Source organism: Phyllobates terribilis, unplaced genomic scaffold (assembly GCF_046119375.1).
Source record: "Phyllobates terribilis strain yellow unplaced genomic scaffold, ASM4611937v1 Scaffold_10__3_contigs__length_209671492, whole genome shotgun sequence".
NCBI lineage: Eukaryota > Metazoa > Chordata > Amphibia > Anura > Dendrobatidae > Phyllobates > Phyllobates terribilis.
The window spans coordinates 177,533,158-177,556,804 of NW_027362770.1; the positions used below are offsets into that span (position 1 = coordinate 177,533,158).

The 23,647-nt window shown below is 44.0% G+C and overlaps 1 protein-coding gene across 1 annotated transcript in view; it reads left to right on the plus strand.

Moving 5' to 3' along the window:
• Window positions 1-23,647, plus strand: part of LARGE1 (LARGE xylosyl- and glucuronyltransferase 1) — a 521,095-nt gene that overhangs the window by 165,252 nt on the left and 332,196 nt on the right. The window contains exon 2 of the mRNA XM_073650219.1: window positions 10,145-10,334. Within this exon, the coding sequence (XP_073506320.1) occupies window positions 10,229-10,334 (106 nt within the window). The 5' untranslated portion in view covers window positions 10,145-10,228. The remainder of the gene's footprint in view (window positions 1-10,144; window positions 10,335-23,647) is intronic.

Below are 23,647 nucleotides of genomic sequence, written 5' to 3' on the forward strand. Positions count from 1 at the left end.
TTTCCAACACTGGTTATGGGTTACTCTACTATTTCAGTTTAGAGGGTGGCCCTTTTCTGGCACTGATTATGGGGTTACTCTACTATTTCAGCTTATAGGGTGGCACTTTTCCAACACTGGTTATGAGGTTACCTTACTATTTCAGCTTAGAGGGTGGCCCTTTTCTGGCACTGATTATGGGGTTACTCTACTATTTCAGCTTATAGGGTGGCACTTTTCCAGCACTGGTTATAGGGTTACTCTACTATTTCAGTTTATAGGGTGACACTTTCCGGCACTGGTTATGGGTTCACTCTACTGTTTCATTTTATAGGGTAGCTCTTTACCGGCACTGGTTATGGGGTCACTCTACTGTTTCAGTTTATAGGGAGGCACTTTTCCATCACTGGTTATGGGGTTACTCTACTGTTTCAGTTTATAGGGTGGCTCTTTTCCGGCACTGGTTATGGGGTTACTCTACTGTTTCAATTTATAGGGTAGCTCTTTTCCGGTACTGGTTATGGGGTTACACTACTATTTCAGCTTATAGGGTGGCACTTTTCCAGCACTGGTTATGGGGTTACTCTACTATTTCAGGTTATAGGGTGGCACTTTTCCAGCACTGGTTATGGGGTTACTCTACTATTTCAGCTTAGATGGTGGCCCTTTTCTGCCACTGATTATGGGGTTACTCTACTATTTCAGCTTAAGGGGTGTCACTTTTCCTGCACTGGTTATGGGGTTACTCTACTATTTCAGCCTATAAGGTGGGATTTTTATGGCACTGATTATGGGGTTACTCTACTATTTCAGTTTATAGGGTGGCACTTTTCCAGCACAGGTTATGGGGTCACTCTACTGTTTCAGTTTATAGGGTGACAATTTTCCATCACTGGTTATGGGGTCACTCTACTGTTTCAGTTTATAGGGTGGCACTTTTTCATCACTGGTTATGGGGTAACTCTACTGTTTCAGTTTATAGGGTGGCTCTTTTCCGGCACTGGTTATGGGGTTACTCTACTGTTTCAGTTTATAGGGTGGCTCTTTTCCGGCACTGGTTATGGGGTTACTTTACTGTTTCAGTTTATATGGTGGCTATTTTCCGGCACTGGTTATGGGGTTACACTACTATTTCAGCTTATAGGGTGGCACTTTTCCAGCACTGGTTATGGGGTTACTCTACTCTTTCAGCTTATAGGGTTGCACTTTTCCAGCACTGGTTATGGGGTTACTCTACTATTTAAGCTTATAGGGTGGCATTTTTCCGGCACTGATTATGGGGTTACTCTACTATTTCAGTTTATAGGGTGGCACTTTTCCAACACAGGTTATGGGGTCACTCTACTGTTTCAGTTTATAGGGTGACACTTTTCCAGCACTGGTTATGGGGTCACTCTATTGTTTCAGTTTATAGGGTGGCTCTTTTCCGGCACTAGTTATGGGGTTACTCTACTGTTTCAGTTTATAGGGTGGCACTTTTTCATCACTGGTTATGGGGTTACTCTACTGTTTCAGTTTATAGGGTGGCTCTTTACCGGCACTGGTTATGGAGTTACTCTGCTGTTTCAGTTTATAGGGTGGCACTTTTTCATCACTGGTTATGGGGTCACTCTACTGTTTCAGTTTATAGGGTGGCTCTTTTCCGGTACTGGTTATGGGGTTACTTTACTGTTTCAGTTTATAGGGTGGCTCTTTTCTGGCACTGGTTATGGGGTTACTCTACTATTTCAGCTTATAGGGTGGCTGTTTTCCAGCACTGGTTATGGGGTTACTCTACTATTTCAGCTTATAGGGTGGCATTTTCCGGCACTGATTATGGGGTTACTCTACTATTTCAGTTTATAGGGTGGCACTTTTCCAGCACAGGTTTTGGGGTCACTCTACTGTTTCATTTTATAGGGTGACACTTTTCCGGCACTGGTTATGGGGTCACTCTACTGTTTCAGTTTATAGGGTGGAACTTTTTCATCACTGGTTATGGGGTTACTCTACTGTTTCTGTTTATAGGGTGCCTCTTTTCCGACACTGGTTATGGGGTTACTCTACTGTTTCAGTTTATAGGGTAGCTCTTTTCCGGCACTGATTATGGGGTTACTTTACTGTTTCAGTTTATAGGGTGGCTCTTTTCCGGCACTGGTTATGGGGTTACACTACTATTTCAGGTTATAGGGTGGCACTTTTCCAGCACTGGTTATGGGGTCTCTGATTCTGCCCATTCTGGGTTGTCGGCCCTGTATTCTGCGTGGATATCGTTTGGGTTTTGTACCAGTGTTTCTTCCTCCCTTCCCAGCGCCCCTTCTTCTTCCTCCGGGGCAGGGGGTGGGTTGCACCATATTATAGTGTCACTTCTCAGCCGTTGCCATCTTCCAGCTCGCTTCTGGCTGCGGACTTAATAGGCAAATTGTGTGAGCTTTCATCTCCCGCCTGCCGTCGCCTTGCGAGCTGCCATTTTATTAGTGTTGACAGGCGGCGTGTGCGTGTGTTCGGAGAGGGGGGTGTCATAAATAATCGGGGTGACCTCTCTTTTCAAGGCGTGCTAATAAACTGGAGCAAATTGGGATCTTATCTGGTGCGTGGCCTGATGAGCTGTGACAGGCGGCTCAAAAGCGTTCACAAATCAGGACAAATTGGGGAGAATTTCGCTTTGTGTGATCAGGACAAATATGATTTCCCTGGACTTGACAGCTTCTAGTGTTTGTCGCAGAGTCGCTCCTTGGCGCTATAATTATCTGCCCAATGAAACGGTGGAATACCAGCCCCGGGTGCGGGCATCGCCCTGGTGTAACCCTGTAACTGCTGGGCCTGTCCTTGCTAATATCGGAGGGAGTTAAAGAGCAACCCCGCCCCCTCAAAAAATTCAGGTCAGTGTAATTTTGGCTCTGGTACTCCTTGCGGAGATCCAAGTACAATGGGAATGCACCCTGGGAAAAAAATATGCAAATTAGCTCTGCACTATTTGCATATAATAGTACAATTTAGTACTGGGGCAGTACTGGTATAGGGAGACTTCCAGGCGGAAGACACTGACAGCTTGGGGCCCCTGTGCAAGAAATGTGCCTGGGCTACTTTCTTTTTATGGTGAGAAAGCTAAAGATTTTGTATACTGTGGCCCCTTCCTGGTATAATGTCCCCCATCCTGGGCCCTTTCCTGGTATAATGTCCCCCTTCGTGGTATAATGTCCCCCATCCTGTGCCCATTCTTTGTATAATGTCCACCACCGTAGTTCCCATCCTAATATAATGTTCCCCATCCTGGTATAATGTTCCCCATTCTAGGCCCCTTCCTGGAATAATGTCCTCCATCCTGGTACAATGTCCCCCATATTGAGCCCATTCCTGGTATAATGCCCCTCATCCTGGGCCCCTTCATGGTATAATGTCCCCCATCATGGGCCCCTTCCTGTTATAATGTCCCCCATTCTGGGCCCTTTTCTGGTATAATGTCCACCATCCTAGTTTCCTTCCTGGCATAATATCCCACATCATGGGACATTTCCATGTATTATGTCCTGCATCCTGATATAATGTCTACCATCCTGGTTCCCTTTCTGGTCTGATGTCTCTTATCCTGGTATAATTTACCCCATCCTGGGCCCCTTCTTGGTATAATGTCCCCAATTTTGAGCCCATTGCTGGTATAATTTTCCCCATCCTGGTTCTCTTCCATGTATAATGTCCTTCATCCTAGTATAATGTCCCCCATCCTGGGCCCATTCCTAATATAATTTCTCCCATCCTGGTATAATGTCCCTCATCATGCGACGTTTCCATGTATAATGTCCTGCATCCTGATATAATATCCACCATCCTGGGTCCCTTCCTGGACCCTCACCCTGGTATAAAGATCCCCATCTTGGGCCCCCTTCCTGGTAAAATGTCCTCCTTCCTGGTATAATGTCCCCCATCTTGAACCCATTCCTGGTATAATTTTCGCCATCCTGGGCCCCATCCTAGTATAATGTCCCCCATCCTGAGCCCATTCCTGGTATAATGTTCCCCATCCTGGTTCCGTTCCATGTATAATGTCCTCCATCCTGGTATAATGTCCCCCATCCTGGGCCCCTTCCTTGTATAATGTCCACCATCCTGGGCCCCTTCCTGGTAAAATATCTTCCATCATGGTATAATGTCCCCCATCTTGAACCCATTCCTGGTTTAATTTCTCCCATCCTAAGCCCATTCCTGGTAGAATGTTTCCCATCCTGGTTCCCTTCCTGGTATAATGTCCTCTATCCTGATATAATGTCCCCCATTTTGGGCCTCTTCCTTGTATAATGTCCCCCATCCTAGTAAAATGTCTCCCATCCTGGGCTACTTCCAGTTATAATGTCGTCCATTCTTGTATAATGTCCCCTGTCCTGTGCCCCTTCCATGTATAATGTCCTCCATATTGGTATAATGTCCATACTCCTGGACCCATTCCTGGTATAATGTCCCCCATCCTGGTGTAAGGTCCCTCATCCTGGGCCACTTCCTGGTATAATGTCCCCTATCCTGGGCCCCTTCCTTGTATAATGTCCCCCATCCTGGGCACCTTCCTGGTATAATGTCTCCCATTCTGGGTCCCTACCTGGTATAATATCCCCCATCCTGGCCCCATTCCCGGTATGATGTCCCCCATTCTGGTATTATGTCCCCCATCCTGGGCCCATTCCCAGTATGATGTCCCCCATCCTAATATAATGTTCCCCTTCCTGGTATAATGTCCCCCATCCTGGGCCCATTCCCGGTATGATGTCCCCCATCCTGGTATAATGTCCCCCATCCTAGGCCCGATCCTTGTATAATGTCCCCTATCCTGGAACCAGTACCATCCATTAATGGTAATGGTACTGGTTCTCTTAGGTAGTCCTATAGGGAATGCACCCTGGGAAGAGGTATACAAATTATATCTCTATTTGTTGACTATGGACTACTCAACACTTCTTTCAAGGACCTTTTAGGACACTGGTAACAGGTAGGCCGTCCCTGCTCGGTACTCAATGGAGAGGACCGAACAAGTACAAATTTCTTTAAGGACTCCAGTTTCTAACTATCCAATATGGGGCCATGTTAGCAAAACATTGGATAGGCTGCAGTTCACATCACAACCACCGGGTGGCCACATATAGACACCTGTAGCAGAAATGTCTCCCAACAGGGTATCCCGAAATCAGATTTTATTTAAAAATTGGCCATCTCACAGCGCTCATCTCTGGATTTGGCGAGCCAAAATGAGCCCCTCCAAAAATAAGTTTTCAGTGATGTATCCCCTTTAAGAGAGAGTTGAAACTATGGCAAAAAGTTATTTTCTGCTTCCAGCTCTTAAATCCCGTTGTGAAGTGAATGAGATGAAGACGTAAGGAGCCTGATTTAAAAGTCTATAAGGGAAGTCAGACACCCATCGGCGCCCGCGCCAGTACAATGCTCCGGAGGAGAATGAGCCGGTGTGCCCCGTGCGCAGCGGCGAGATTACTTCATACAGGCAATTTTACTCCGAATATATTATCCGTCCTACTTAAATTATTTTTGAGAAAGTCTTGCAGCTTGGAGTGCTGGTACTTAATGTTAATTTGTGCGGAAAGTGGCGGAGACGCTTCTTCTTTGTCTGGATCTTCGTAAAAAAGCGATTCAGAGTGGGAGGTTTCATCTTGTGATAATGTATCTGTTATTATCCTCCATCCCGAGGGACAAAGTCAGGAAGACTCCTACATCTTCATCTATCTAGTCATATGGAGCATCCTGGTATAACCTGGGCATTTCCTGTATTATATATTTACCGCTGGTATAACCTGGGCATCTTCTGTATTATATATTTACCGCTGGTATAACCTGGGCATCTTCTATATTATATATTTACCGCTGGTATAACCTGGGCATCTTCTATATTATATATTTACCGCTGGTATAACCTGGGCATCTTCTATATTATATATTTACCGCTGGTATAACCTGGGCATCTTCTGTATTATATATTTACCGCTGGTATAACCTGGGCATCTTCTGTATTACATATTTACCGCTGGTATAACCTGGGCATCTTCTGTATTATATATTTACCGCTGGTATAACCTGGGCATCTTCTGTATTATATATTTACCGCTGGTATAACTTGGGTATCTTCTGTATTATATATGTAAAGCTGGTATAACCTGGGCATCTTCTGCATTATATATGTACAGCTGGTATAACCTGGGCATCTTCTGCATTATATATGTACAGCTGGTATAACCTGGGCATCTCTTGTATATAATTATATATGTACAGCTGGTATAACCTGGGCATCTCTTGTATATAATTATATATGTACAGCTGGTATAACCTGGGCATATCTTGTATATAATTATATATGTACAGCTGGTATAACCTGAGTACCTCCTGTATGTAATTATATATGTACAGCTGGTATAACCTGGGCATCTCCTGTATATAATTATATATGTACAGCTGGTATAACCTGGGCATCTCCAGTATATAATTATATATGTACAGCTGGTCTAACCTGGGCATCTCCTGTATATAATTATATATGTACAGCTGGTATAACCTGGGTATCTCCTGTATATAATTATATATGTACAGCTGGTATAACCTGGGTATCTCTTGTATATAATTATATATGTACAGCTGGTATAACCTGGGCATCTCCTGTATATAATTATATATGTACAGCTGGTATAACCTGGGTATCTCCTGTATATATATGTACAGCTGGTATAACCTGGGTATCTCCTGTATATATATGTACAGCTGGTGTAACCTGGGCATCTCCAGTATATAATTATATATGTACAGCTGGTATAACCTGGGCATCTCCGGTATATAATTATATATGTACAGCTGGTATAACCTGGGTATCTCCGTTATATAATTATATATGTACAGCTGGTATAACCTGGGCATCTCCTGTATATAATTATATATGTATAGCTGGTATAACCTGGGCATCTCCGGTATATAATTATATATGTACAGCTGGTATAACCTGGGCATCTCCGGTATATAATTATATATGTACAGCTGGTATAACCTGGGCATCTCCAGTATATAATTATCTATGTACAGCTGGTATAACCTGGGCATCTCCTGTATATAATTATATATGTATAGCTGGTATAACCTGGGCATCTCCGGTATATAATTATATATGTACAGCTGGTATAACCTGGGCATCTCCGGTATATAATTATATATGTACAGCTGGTATAACCTGGGCATCTCCGGTATATAATTATATATGTACAGCTGGTATAACCCGGGCATCTCCTGTATATAATTATCTATGTACAGCTGGTATAACCTGGGCATCTCCTGTATATAATTATCTATGTACAGCTGGTATAACCTGGACATCTCCGGTATATACTTATATATGTACAGCTGGTATAACCTGGGTATCCTCTGTATATACTTATATATGTACAGCTGGTATAACCTGGGCATCTCCTGTATATAATTATCTATGTACAGCTGGTATAACCTGGACATCTCCGGTATATACTTATATATGTACAGCTGGTATAACCTGGGTATCTCCTGTATGTAATTATATATGTACAGCTGGTGTAACCTGGACATCTTCGGTATATACTTATATATGTACAGCTGGTATAACCTGGGTATCCTCTGTATATAATTATATATGTACAGCTGGTATAACCTGGGCATCTCCTGTATATAATTATCTATGTACAGCTGGTATAACCTGGACATCTCCGGTATATACTTATATATGTACAGCTGGTATAACCTGGGCATCTCCTGTATATAATTATATATGTACAGCTGGTATAACCTGGATATCTCCTGTATATAATTATATATGTACAGCTGGTATAACCTGGGTATCTTCTGTATATAATTATATATGTACAGCTGGTATAACCTGGGCATCTCCTGTATATAATTATATATGTACAGCTGGTATAACCTGGATATCTCCTGTATATAATTATATATGTATAGCTGGTATAACCTGGGCATCTCCTGTATATAATTATATATGTACAGCTGGTATAACCTGGGCATCTCCTGTATATAATTATATATGTACAGCTGGTATAACCTGGACATCTCCTGTATATAATTATATATGTATAGCTGGTATAACCTGGATATCTCCTGTATATAATTATATATGTACAGCTGGTATAACCTGGACATCTCCTGTATATAATTATATATGTATAGCTGGTATAACCTGGATATCTCCTGTATATAATTATATATGTACAGCTGGTATAACCTGGGTATCTTCTGTATATAATTATATATGTACAGCTGGTATAACCTGGGCATCTCCTGTATATAATTATATATGTACAGCTGGTATAACCTGGATATCTCCTGTATATAATTATATATGTATAGCTGGTATAACCTGGGCATCTCCTGTATATAATTATATATGTACAGCTGGTATAACCTGGGCATCTCCTGTATATAATTATATATGTACAGCTGCAATAACCTGGGCATCTCCTGTATATAATTATATATGTACAGCTGGTATAACCTGGATATCTCCTGTATATAATTATATATGTATAGCTGGTATAACCTGGGTATCTCCTGTATATAATTATATATGTACAGCTGCAATAACCTGGGCATCTCCTGTATATAATTATATATGTACAGCTGGTATAACCTGGACATCTCCTGTATATAATTATATATGTACAGCTGGTATAACCTGGGTATCTTCTGTATATAATTATATATGTACAGCTGGTATAACCTGGGCATCTCCTGTATATAATTATATATGTACAGCTGGTATAACCTGGACATCTCCTGTATATAATTATATATGTACAGCTGGTATAACCTGGATATCTCCTGTATATAATTATATATGTACAGCTGGTATAACCTGGGTATCTTCTGTATATAATTATATATGTACAGCTGGTATAACCTGGGCATCTCCTGTATATAATTATATATGTACAGCTGGTATAACCTGGGTATCTCCTGTATATAATTATATATGTATAGCTGGTATAACCTGGGTATCTTCTGTATATAATTATATATGTACAGCTGGTATAACCTGGGCATCTCCTGTATATAATTATATATGTACAGCTGGTATAACCTGGGCATCTCCTGTATATAATTATATATGTACAGCTGGTATAACCTGGATATCTCCTGTATATAATTATATATGTATAGCCGGTATAACCTGGGCATCTCCTGTATATAATTATATATGTACAGCTGGTATAACCTGGATATCTCCTGTATATAATTATATATGTACAGCTGGTATAACCTGGGCATCTCCTGTATATAATTATATATGTACAGCTGGTATAACCTGGGCATCTCCTGTATATAATTATATATGTACAGCTGGTATAACCTGGGTATCTCCTGTATATAATTATATATGTACAGCTGGTATAACCTGGATATCTCCTGTATATAATTATATATGTACAGCTGGTATAACCTGGATATCTCCTGTATATAATTATATATGTATAGCCGGTATAACCTGGGCATCTCCTGTATATAATTATATATGTACAGCTGGTATAACCTGGATATCTCCTGTATATAATTATATATGTACAGCTGGTATAACCTGGGTATCTTCTGTATATAATTATATATGTACAGCTGGTATAACCTGGATATCTCCTGTATATAATTATATATGTACAGCTGGTATAACCTGGATATCTCCTGTATATAATTATATATGTATAGCCGGTATAACCTGGGCATCTCCTGTATATAATTATATATGTACAGCTGGTATAACCTGGATATCTCCTGTATATAATTATATATGTACAGCTGGTATAACCTGGGCATCTCCTGTATATAATTATATATGTACAGCTGGTATAACCTGGGCATCTCCTGTATATAATTATATATGTACAGCTGGTATAACCTGGGTATCTCCTGTATATAATTATATATGCACAGCTGGTGTAACCTGGGCATCTCCTGTATATAATTATATATGTACAGCTGGTATAACCTGGACATCTCCGGTATATGCTTATATATGTACAGCTGGTATAACCTGGACATCTCCTGTCTTCATCAGTCACCAGTCTGAGTACCCTGTATGCCACCCCTTCCATGCTGGCCAGCAGTGCCGGCTGGATTGGTGCTCTCCTCTGGTCTTGCTCTCATGCTGGATCCTTTCTCCTTTCTCCTCTAGGCCTTCCTCATGCCGGTGGAACAAGTGACGATGCTCCCGGCGTAGGAACCTCGGTGACCTTTGGGATCGCCCAATTCTGAGAGAATGCTGGGATTCTGCAGGGGGAGAAGGAAGTTCCTGGCAGCATCTTTCACCCTCCTCTTCGTTCCAGCTGTCACGTGGATCTATCTGTTCACTGGACACTTTGACGGTATGTAGCAGATGGCGATATGATCTGGTCAGTGCTGGAAATGTACAACCCTTGGACCACCCCTTTGTCATATTCTCACGATTGTACTTCTGAATAGCTGCCCCCCTTTTCATGATAAGCAATTGAGCTCGTATGGCAAATTTGATGATAGTTTCATAAATAATGGCGCAATATAGAGCCAAATAACAATAATATCAATAATACCGCCATATAGTGATTATATAATACTACTGTTACAGTGAGTAAAAACAGAGCTGTGTAAACCCCACGCAACGCTGTCATACAGGTCCCCTCATATTATTGCCATATAGTATCGACCTGATACTTTTTATTAAATATTCAATAATGAACATATAATATTGCCATATAGTGCAGACACTGCATTGTCTTATTAAGTTACCCATCTATATTTTGATAGATTTTGATGCTCAATATGTTTTTTTTTTTACTGTCTTTACTTTTGATGAGGAAAAAGTGGTGATTCAAATTTTTCATGTTCTCTTATGAAGCCCCCCGTGACCCTGTACTTAATTGCCCCAGATAGAAATTAACATTGTCATTCAAAGGGCTAACAGCAATGATCGGAGCTTAGCTCTGTTTGATGCTGTTATATGCAGATGTCGGCTGTATTATACAGACAGCAGCGATCAGAGCTTATCTCCGATCGCTGCTGTTAAGTGCAGATGTCGGCTGTATAACACAGCCGGCAGACAGCATAGATCGGAGCTTAGCTCTGTTTGATGCTGTTACATGCAGATGTCGGCTGTATAATACAGCCGGCAGACAGCAGCGATCGGAGCTTATCTCCTATCGCTGCTGTTACGTACAGATGTCGGCTGTATTATACAGCCAGCAGACAGCATAGATCGGAGCTTAGCTCTGTTCGCTGCAGTTATGTGCAGATGTCAGCTGTATAATACAGCCGGAAGATAGCAGCGGTCAGAGCTTAGCTCCGTTTGCTCCTGTTACATGCAGATGTTGGCTGTATTATACAGCCGGCAAACAGCAGCTATCAGAGCTTAGCTCCGATCGCTGCTGTTACGTGCAGATGTCAGCTGTATAATACAGTCGACCGGCAGTAGCGATCAGAGTTTAGCTCCGTTTGCTGCTGTTATATGCTGATGTTGACTGTATTATACAGCCGGCAAACAACAGCAATCGGAGTTTAGCTCTGTCTGCTGCTGTTACATGCAGAAGTCGGCTGTATTATACAGCCGGCAGACAGCAACGATCAGAGCTTAGCTCTGTTTGCTGCTGTTACATGCAGATGTCGTCTGTATTATGCAGACAGCAGCGATCAGAGCTTACCTCTGTTTGCTGCTGTTACATGCAGATGTCGGCTGTATTATACAGCCGGCAGACAGCAGCGATCAGAGCTTAGCTCCAATCGCTGCTGTTTCGTGCAGATGTTGGCTGTATAATACAGTTGACAGGCAGCAGCGATCGGAGCTTAGCTCTGTTTGCTGCAGTTATGTGCAGATGTCGGCTGTATAATACAGTCGACAGGCAGCAGCGATCGGAGCTTAGCTCTGTTTGCTGCAGTTATGTGCAGATGTCGGCTGTATAATACAGTCGACAGGCAGCAGCGATCGGAGCTTAGCTCTGTTTGCTGCAGTTATGTGCAGATGTCGGCTGTATAATACAGTCGACAGGCAGCAGCGATCGGAGCTTAGCTCTGGTTGCTGCTGTTGCTTGCAGATGTCGGCTGTATAATACAGTCGACAGGCAGCAGCGATCAGAGTTTAGCTCCATTTTCTGCTGTTACGTGCAGATGTTGGCTTTAATATATAGTCAGCAAACAGCAGCGATCAGAGCTTAGCTCCATTTACTGCTGTTACGTGCAGATGTTGGCTGTATAATACAGTCGACAGGCAGCAGCGATCGGAGCTTAGCTCTGTTTGCTGCAGTTATGTGCAGATGTCGGCTGTATAATACAGTCGACAGGCAGCAGCGATCGGAGCTTAGCTCTGGTTGCTGCTGTTGCTTGCAGATGTCGGCTGTATAATATAGCCTGCAGACAGTAGTGATCAGAGTTTAGCTCCATTTTCTGCTGTTACATGCAGATGTTGGCTTTAATATATAGTCAGCAAACAGCAGCGATCAGAGCTTAGCTCCATTTACTGCTGTTACGTGCAGATGTTGGCTGTATAATACAGCCGGCAGCCAGCAGCGATCAGAGCTTAGGTCCGTTTGCTGCTGGTACATGCAAATGTTGGCTGTATAATACAGCCGGCAGCCAGCAGAGATCAGAGCTTAGCTCCATTTACTGCTGTTACGTGCAGATGTCGACTGTATAATACAGCCAGCAGACAGCAACGATTGGAGCTTATCTGTATGATGCCGCTGGCAGACAGCAGCAATCGGAGCTTAGCTCCATTTACTGCTGTTACGTGCAGATGTTGACTGTATTATACAGCTGACAGACAGCAGCGAATGGAGCAGGGAAAAATCATGACGATACATAGGTCTGCATGGGCGCTGTATACATAAAACGGCATATTTTTTTAAGACTACTGTTTTTTTTTATGATAGAAGAAATAAATGGTTGAAAAATAAGGCTTTAAATGAGCCCATCACATCTCATTCCAGCACAGAATGGCGGTACATTTTATTCAAAGGGTTTAGTCCGGACCGAAAAAAAATGAAAAAAAAATAAATAAAAACCATCCGACAGGCATCAGTCATTTTGTTAAAATTGGTGTCTACATGAAATTGAGTCTATGTTGATCCTATTATCAGAAGCTCACAGATTGCTTCCCGTTCGTTTCATCTATCTCCATTCCGGGGGATCGATGATTGTCGTCGCGCGTCTTCGACTTCTAGAATGTGTGGTGGGACCGCATCTTAAAAAAAAAAGAGAAAAAAAGATAAAATACAAGAAGTCTTGGTTATAAAAGCCCTGGCTGTCTTTATGATCCAGGATAAAGAGGCGAGAGGATAATTAGGGTCCGGCCGGACATGGAGGCCTCAGTCCTTATCTGTCTCTGACTTCTGTTGATTTTCTGTGGATTTTTTTTTTCTTTATTTCTCCTCCTTGCGATATTAACAGGCGGAGGAGGGGTCTTACGTACTGTTTGTTATGTTGGAATAGAATATCCTAAATTTCCCTCTGTAGTCTTAAAGGGTGTTTTCATCTACTAGTTTATTAAAGGAAAACTCTGTCTATTGGTTCTTTTATAGCTCGGTGACAGCCAATATGGCCACAATACTTGGGAAAGATGGGGGGCAATCTGGACCACCCCAAATGAAAATGATGCTCGTAAACTGTATTTCTTCTTGGTACTTACTGGGTTAATTTTTGTTAAGTCCAAGCGGGCGTTTTCAGATAGTTTTCACTGAGGGCATGTACTTCTTCCCCCTGTAGGTTGTTGTTGACCAATCATAAGCAGGAAGCAACACACAGAAGAATGAAGAACACACCCCCACAATAGCTACTCACTGCAGAGTGATTACAAGTTGCTGTGAGCATAGCACACCTGAGTGTGATTATTGACACTTTTGATCTTTCATCTCCTGGCTGTCCTTGTGGAGGGAGGGGCAGTACTTCTGAGTTTAGTTTTTGTCACATTACAAACCCTTCTATCAGCTTTCATAGCACTGTCACCTCAGCTGTACTGCCCCTTCTTCTACATGGACTGGGAGGAAATTAGAGGTCAAAAGTGTCAGTAATCATACTTAGGTCTGCTGTGCTCAGGGCACCTTGTAATTGCTCTGCAGTGAGAGCAGGTTGAGCACAACCTTTGAGCTCTCATCTCCTTGCAGTCTGTGGGTTGAGGGGCAGTACAGCAGAGGTAACTGTACCATGAAAGGAGAGCTGATAGAAGGGTTTATAATGTGACACAGCTAAATTCAGCTGTACTGCCCCTCCCATCATGAGAGCAGGTTGAGCACAACCATTGAGCTCTCATTTCCGTGCAGTCTGTGTGTTGAGGGGCAGTACAGCAGACCTGACAGTTTTATGAAAGGAGAGATGATAAAAGGGTTTATAATGTGGCACAGCTAAACTCAGCTGTACTGCTCCTCCCATCACACTGACTGCTAGGAGACGAAAGCTCAAGGGTGTTAGTATTGACACTCAGGTCAACTTGTAATCACTTTACAGTGAGATCAGCCTGTGTCATTATATGTCTCACACATGAGTAGCCTCTTCTAAGTTATGGTGGGGGCGTGTTCTTCATTCCCTTGAGTGTTGTTGCCTGCTTCTGATTGGTCAACATCATACAGGGGGAAGAAATACACGCCACCCAGTGAAAACTATCTGATGACACTCACTTGGACTTAACAAAATCAACTCATTAGCTACCAAATACTTTGATTGCTAATATCTCCACAATGAGGCCAAAAAAACTCATTTTATTATGCTTTGCAGCCTTTCTTATATCATGTGTCCAGATCAACATGAAACATTTGGTTCTCTGTCTCGTCAGGGAAAACACAGGGCCACTATCCCCTAAATCACAATTGACCACTAAGGTCATCTGGACCCCCAGATGTATTATGCATTAACAGCTAAACCCGTCTACACCACCAGGGATGTTATATATTAATCATTATACTACTCTAGACCCCCAGAGATAATACAGGACCACAATCCCCTAAATCACACTTAACCACTAAGGCCATCTAGACCCCCAAATGTATTATGTATTATCAACTAAAGCCCTGTACACCACCAGGGATGTTATATATTAATCAGTATACTACTCTAGATCCCAGAGATAGTACAGGTCCACTATCCCCTAAATCAAAATTAACCACTAAGGACGTCTAGACCCCTAGATGTATTATGTATTAACAGCTAAACACCTCTGTACCACCAGGGATGTTATATATTAATCATTATACTACTCTAGACCCCCAGGAATTATACAGGATCACTATCTCTTAAATCCCAATTAACCACTAAGGCCGTTTAGTCCCCCAGATGTATTATGTGTTAACAGCTAAACCCCTCTACACCACCAGGGACATTATATAATAATCATTATATTACTCTAGACCCGCCGGGATAATACAGGACCACTATCCCCTAAATCCCAATTAACTACTAAGGCCGTCTAGACTCCCAGGTGTATTATGAATTATCAACATAATACATCTGGGGATCTAGAAGGCCTTAGTGGTTAATTGTCATTTAGGGGATAGTGGTCCAGTATTATCCCTGGGGATGGCCCTCTAGACCCCCAGATGTATTAACAGCTAAACCCCTCTACACCACCAGGGATGTTATATATTAATCACTATACTACTCTAGACCCCGAGGGATAATACAGGACCACTATCCCCTAAATCGCAATTAAACACTAAGGCCGTCTAGATCCCCAGATGTATTATGTATTAACAGCTAAACCCCTCTACACCATTGGGGCACTATATATTAATCATTATATTTCTGTAGACCCGCAGGATAATACAGGACCACTATCCCCTAAATCACAAATAACAACTAAGGCCGTCTAGACCCCCAGGTGTATTATGAATTATCAACATAATACATCTGGGGGTCTACAAGGCCTTAATGGTTAATTGTGATTTAGGGGATAGTGATCCAGTATTATCTACTATTCTAGACCCCGAGGGATAATACAGGACCACTATCCCCTAAATCACAATTAACCACTAAGGCCATCTAGACCCCTAGATGTATTATAAACCCCCCTACACCACCAGGGACGTTATATATTAATATGTTTGCCCTGACCAATATTATTAAATATTTATTTTAGGCGGAATGTGTTGCCATCTGCAAAAGTCTTTTTGCTATTTGTGGACTTAATGTGAGCATTTAATGTACCATGTCGTAAAGTATGAAACCAAGCTTGGGGTACACCCACCGAGACCCCCTCATTTGTAGCGAGAGCTGTTTGCCTGTACCCTGCTGTCATTACGAGCGCGGAGACTGACACGTTCTATTAAGCCTGTACTTAGATGTAGCATTTAATGGCTACAAGCTCCATAATTTTATGAAATGTAGACAAAGTCGCACTCGGAAATGACTCTTTAAGCCATTAGGGTGTGGGCGATTTTTATGACTGTGTATACTTCGTAATGGTTCTTTAAATGCTTATTCCGCTATGATAAATCCCGTTAAAAGCGCCTCGTTAATTTGCGAGAAACACAAGACTCTAAACGAGGTTTATTTATTTCTGGAGCTGCTCGCCATAAAGTCGTCCTTGGCGTAGGCAGCGGTAGCATGACATACCAGTTTAGAAGTTAATGGGGTGTAGAATCAATCTCCTCGCTGCCCGCTGTAATTAATGTCAATTCTAGATGGGTCAAAGGCAAAAGATCACTTTTTTTTCTCTACTTTCTTAGGATGGTTCAATGATGTTTGCTGCAATATCTCAACCTTTCCGAGGAAAATCCATCAAAGTGGGAGGGGTTTAAAGTGGCACTTTAAAAGGGGAGGGGCTTAAAGGGGGAGTTCTAATTTTCAAGAGGAAACTAAAAAAAAAAACAGACTCTATATTCCCTAGAAGATTAATTGATGATTGTCTTTCAATCGGGACATTTTCCTGTAGTCTAAAGATTTCAAGGGACTTTACTGTCCCTCAAAATCATCAAAATGGACAGAAAGTGAAATTGATAGAGTGGTTTTTCTGTCTATAGCAAAAGTAAGACCCTTAGTTCTTGATAGAGGGACAGATTGACATATCATAAGATCTGCCCACCCATTAAAAAAAAATATTAGGGTCACATTTCTTTCGGGGCACTTCCTGACAAAATGCTCAAAACATGACTCTTTATAGACCACTATTAACGCTTTTACTAAGAGAAGTAGCTAAATTACATTCCATAGGCCCCCAACCAGGTGACATATTAAAGAGTAATATCCCTTTAAAAGGGACCTGTCACATTTTACAATAGTCTTATCTGTGGTGTAGAGCAGGAGGAGCTGAGAAGATTGATATATAATTTTGTGGAAAATGATCCAGTATGACCTGTATTCTGTCCATTTAAATTCCTCTTCTGTACAGGAGTCCAGTAGGCGGTCACTCAATGGTTAGGACCGCCTACTGGACTCCTAGCCATAAAAGGATCAAGGATTTAAATGAATAAAATATAAGTTCTACTGAATCTTTTCCCACAATGTCATATATCAATCTGCTCGGCTCCTCCTGCTCTAGAACATTCTGCTGTTCGATCAGACACTATGTTCAACGTGACACATCCTCTTCAAAAAGAAATCTTGTAATTATAGGTGGATGAAGTATGGTTTTAACCTATCATGATTGGGTTGAAATATATTATTAATATACTAGATGGTGGCCCGATTCGAACGCATCGGGTATTCTAGAATAGGTATGCGGCCGACGGGGCGCAATTAGCAGAGCGGCGTTTAAATTTGGTAACCGCGACCAATCAGCAAAGCGGTGTTTAAATTTGGCGGCAATATCGGTGATTGGTCGCGGGCGCCGACCGCGACCAATCAGCAGAGCGATACAGAGCGGGGTTTAAATTTGGCACCAAAATCGCTGATTGGTCGCGGCTGCCGGCCGCGACCAATCAGCGATTTTGGCACAAAATTTAAACAACGCTCTGCTGATTGGTCGCGGCCATCAGACGCGACAAATCAGCGACTTTGGGGCCAAATTTAAACCCTGCTCTGCATCGCTCTGCTGATTGGTCGCGGTCGCCGGCCTCGACCAATCAGCAGAGCGTTGTTTAAATTTGGCGCCAATCTCGCTGATTGGTCGCGGATGGCGGCCGCGACCAATCAGCAGAGCGGTGTTTAAATTTGGCGCCAAAATCGCTGATTGGTCGCCGGCCGCGACCAATCAGCAGAGCGGTGTTTAAATTTGGCGCCAAAATCGCTGATTAGTCGCAGCTGACGGCCGCGACCAATCAGCAGAGCGTTGTTTAAATTTGGTGCCAATCTCGCTTATTGGTCGCGTCTGGGGTCCGCGACCAATTAGCACAGCAGTGTTTAAATGTGGCGGCAAGATCGGTGATTGGTCGCGGCCGCTATTTAAATGTGGCGCCCAAATTGGTGATTGGTTGCGGGCAGCGGCCGCGACCAATTAGCAGAGCGGTGTTTAACTTTAGCGCCAAGATCACTGATTGGTCGCGTGCGGAGAGCGCGACCAATCAGCGAATCGTATTGGTGAGGAGCGGGGAGCGGAATCGTATTAGTGAGGACCGGGGAGCGCCGCTGCCTGTGCGGATACTTTCACTGCGAGAAGCCTGGAGATGAGCGGGCGCTCGCAGCAGAAGTATCCCGACCCGCAGCGCCGCTCCCCGGTCCTCCCTTCACACCCTAGCTGCTGATGTCCCCACAGTATCCGCATGGTGTTACAAAGGTCCGGACATTTGTGTTAAAAATCGCTGATTGGTCGCTGGCGCTGCCCGCGACCAATCACCGATTTGGGCGCCAAATTTAAATATCGGACGCGACCAATCACCGATCTTAGCTCCAGATTTAAACACCGCTGTGCTGATTGGTCGCGGCCGATATTTAAATTTGGCGCCCAAATCGGTGATTGGTCGCGGGCAGCGCCAGCGACCAATCAGCGATTTTTAACACAAATGTCCGGACCTTTGTAACACCATGCGGATACTGTGGGGACATCAGCGGCTAGGGTGTGAAGGGAGGACCGGGGAGCGGCGCTGCGGGTCGGGATACTTCTGCTGCGAGCAGTCGCTCATCTCCCGGTTTCTCGCAGCGGAAGTAGCCGCACAGGCAGCGGCGCTCCCCGGTCCTCACTAATACGATTCCGCTCCCCGCTCCTCACCAATACGATTCGCAGATTGGTCGCGCTCTCCGCACGCGACCAATCAGTGATCTTGGCGCTAAAGTTAAACACCGCTCTGCTGATTGGTCGCGGCCGCTGCCCGCGACCAATCACCGATTTGGGCGCAACATTTCAATAACGGCCGCGACCAATCAGTACAGCGGTGTTTAAATGTGGAGCCAAGATCGTTGATTGGTCGCGGCCGATATTTAAATTTGGCGCCCAAATCAGTGATTGGTCGCGGGCACCGCCAGCGACCAATCAGTGATTTATAACACCAATGTCCGGACCTTTGTAACACCATGCGGATACTGTGGGGACATCAGCGGCTAGGGTGTGAAGGGAGGACCGGGGAGCGGCGCTGCGGGTCGGGATACTTCTGCTGCGAGCAGTCGCTCATGTCCCGGGTTCTCGCAGCGGAAGTAGCCGCAGAGGCAGCGCCGCTGACATCCATGCGGCTAGGGTGTGAAGGGAGGACCGGGGAGCGGCGCTGACATCCAATTGGTCGCTGCCGCTATTTAAATGTGCCGCACAAATCGTTGATTGGTCGCGGTCTTGGCCCGCGACCAATCACTGATCTTGCGGCTAAAGTTAACCACTACTGTGCTGATTGGTCGCGGCCTATATTTAAATTTGGCGCCCAAATCGGTGATTGGTCGCGGGCAGCGTCCGCGACCAATCAGCACAGCGGTATTTAACTTTTGCGCTAAGATCAGTGATTGGTCGGGTCCGAAGACCGCGACCAATCATCGAATCGTCTTGGTGAGGACCGGGGAGCGGCGCTGCCTGTGCGGATACTTCCGCAGCGAGAACCCGGGACATGAGCGGGCGCTCGCAGCAGAAGTATCCCGACCCGCAGCGCCGCTCCCCGGTCCTCCCTTCCGCATGGATGTCAGCGACGTCGGCGGTCCTTCCGCTGCTACCGGCCGGGACATGAGCGCCTCGCGCCGCTCATCTCCCGGCTGCATCTCCGTCCCGCAGATGGGTCCGGCGGTCGAGGTCCTTCTGCTGGTACCGGCCGGGAGATGAGCGCCTCGCGGCACTCATCTCCCGGCTGCAACACCGCTGAGCTCCGTCCCGCAGATGAGCCGCTAACGGCCGCCATCTTTTTTCTGAAATCCCGCGGCGCTGATTGGCCGCTGCCGGACCAATGAGCGACGCGGGATTTCCTGGACAGACAGACAGACAGACAGACAGATAGACAGACAGACAGACAGACAGACAGACGGGATAAGACAATTATATATATAGATGAGATCAATTCCCGGTGACCATATGGATGTTTTTCAAGAAGGTTCTTAAGACACCCAAGTTTCTCCGAAGGTTTCTTTTGCCTCTTTGGTCACTCACAGTTATCTTTTCCAATGAGCTATGACTCCATTTTCTTGATATGTCCTACTTTAGGTTAGACTTAAATTGATCAAAAATCAATTTTCTTGTCCTTGACATTCACAAGGACTTCATCATTTGTGGATATATTGTGGGGAAAAAAGTATTTAGTCAGCCACCAATTGTGCAAGTTCTCCCTCTTAAGAAGATGAGTTCGGCCTGTAATTGACATCATAGGTCGACCTCAACTATGAGAGACAAAATGAGAAAACAAATCCTGAAAATCACATTCTCTGATTTGGAAAGAAATTTTTTTTAAATTTTGGTGGAAAATAAGTATTTGGTCAATTACAAACAAGCAAGATTTCTGGCTCTCACAGACCTGTAACTTCTTCTTTAAGAGGCTCCTCTGTCCTCCACTCATTACCTGTAGTACTGGCTCCTCTGTCCTCCACTCATTACCTGTAGTACTGGCTCCTCTGTCCTCCACTCATTACCTGTAGTACTGGCTCCTCTGTCCTCCACTCATTACCTGTAGTGCTGGCTCCTCTGTCCTCCACTCATTACCTGTAGTACTGGCTCCTCTCTCCTCCACTCATTACCTGTAGTACTGGCTCCTCTGTCCTCCACTCATTACCTGTAGTACTGGCTCCTCTGTCCTCCACTCATTACCTGTAGTACTGGCTCCTCTGTCCTCCACTCATTACCTGTAGTACTGGCTCCTCTGTCCTCCACTCATTACCTGTAGTACTGGCTCCTCTGTCCTCCACTCATTACCTGTAGTACTGGCTCCTCTGTCCTCCACTCATTACCTGTAGCGCTGGCTCCTCTGTCCTCCACTCATTACCTGTAGTGCTGGCTCCTCTGTCCTCCACTCATTACCTGTAGTACTGGCTCCTCTGTCCTCCACTCATTACCTGTAGCGCTGGCTTCTCTGTCCTCCACTCATTACCTGTAGTACTGGCTCCTCTGTCCTCCACTCATTACCTGTAGTACTGGCTCCTCTGTCCTCCACTCATTACCTGTAGTACTGGCTCCTCTGTCCTCCACTCATTACCTGTAGTACTGGCTCCTCTGTCCTCCACTCATTACCTGTAGTACTGGCTCCTCTGTCCTCCACTCATTACCTGTAGTACTGGCTCCTCTGTCCTCCACTCATTACCTGTAGTACTGGCTCCTCTGTCCTCCACTCATTATCTGTAGTACTTGCTCCTCTGTCCTCCACTCATTACCTGTAGTACTGGCACCTGTCTGAACTTGTTATCAGTATAAAAGACACCTGTCCGCAACCTCAAACAGTCACACTCCAAACTCCAATATGTTGAAGACCAAAGAGCTGTCGAAGGACACCAGAAATAAAACTGTAGCCCTGCACCAGGCTGGGAAGACTGAATCTGCAATAGGCAAGCTGCTTGGTGTGAACAAATCAACTGTGGGAGCAATAATTAGAAAATGGAAGACATAGAAGACCACTGATAATCTCCCTCGATCTGGGGCTCCACACAAGATCTCACCCCGTGGGGTCAAAATGATCTCAAGAACGGTGAGCAAAAATCCCAGATCCACACGGGGGGGCCTAGTGAATGACCTGCAGAGAGCTGGGACCAACGTTACACAGGCTACCATCAGTAAAACACTACGCCGCCAGGGACTCAGATCCTGCAGTGCCAGACGTGTCCCCCTGCTTAAGCCATTACATGTCCGGGCCCGTCTGAAGTTTACTAGAGAGCATGTGGATGATCCAGAAGAGTATTGGGAGATTGTCATATGGTCAGATGAAACCAAAGTAGAACTGTTTGGTAGAAACACAACTCGTCGTGTTTGGAGGAGAAAGAATGCTGAGTTGCATCCAAAGAACACCATACCTACTGTGAAGCATGGGGGTGGCAACATCTTGCTTTGGGGCTCTTTCTCTGCCAAGGGACCAGGACGACTGATCCGTGTACATGAAAGAATGAATGGGGCCATGTATCTTGAGATTTTGAGTGCAAACCTCATTCCATCAGCAAGGGCATTGAAGATGAAACATGCCTGGGTCTTTCAGCATGACAATGATCCCAAGGACACCGCCAGGGCAATGAAGGAGTGGCTTCATAAGAAGCATTTCAAGGTCCTGGAGTGGCCACGCCAGTCTCTAGATCTAAACCTTATAGAAAACCTTTGGAGGGAGTTGAAAGTCCGTGTTGCCCAGCGACAGCCCCAAAACATCACTGCTCTAGAGGAGATCTGCATGGAGGAATGGGCCAACATACCAGCAACAGTGTGTGCCAACCTTGTGAAGAATTACAGAAAACGTTTGACCTGTCATTGCCAGCAAAGGATATATAACTAAGTATTGAGATGAACTTTTGTAATTGACCAAATACTTATTTTCCACCAAAATTTGAAAAAAATTTCTTTCCAAATCAGAGAATGTGATTTTCAGGATTTGTTTTCTCATTTTGTCTCATAGTTGTGGTCGACCTATGATGTCAATTACAAGCCTCTCTCATCTTTATAAGTGGGAGAACTTGCACAATTGGTGGCTGAATAAATACTTTTTTCCCCACTGTACATCAGAGAAAAGATGGGCGGTCAACACTAATGGGTCCATTCCACCATCAGAATGCCAAACAATCTGAAGATGGCCTACATTTGATTCCCAGACCTAAAAAATATATCAAATTCCAAGTGCCATATTATTTTTCTCATTATTAGATAATAATATCCAGCACAGTAGATACTTCTCCATTTCTTCTATTGTCATATTCCAGAGAGCTGTCTATCTTCAAAAATGAAGAACTGTGCATATCAGTAAGGTTGTTTGTAGTCCTCAGTATCCTGGGGACATCATTCTGCAGAATTATACTAACAGGAATCCCTCACAGCTGGACTCCTTCAAGCATCATGCGGCGCTTCCGTTATAAGGTACTGGTGAAATGTAGCTTCTGTATTACGTCTTAGTCTGCAGAATCTTACATTATTTCCAATGGAAAGGAAAAGGATTTTTTGAATTTTAAATCTGAATCATGTCAGCCAAAAATTATCATGGATCAACTCAGTGCCCCACTGCTGAACAGATAATATCATAAATAATAAGAGACACTTGTTATAGATTGTGTTCACACATCAAGAAGGAACCATATAAGAAAATGAATAAGAAGCCCCCTTTCATAAGAGCTTAGTTAAAGTACAATAGAAAATGGAACCGCCATGGGGTCTGTAAATACCCCAAAACTATTAAGTCCAAAAACAAAGTGTTAGTTAATGATT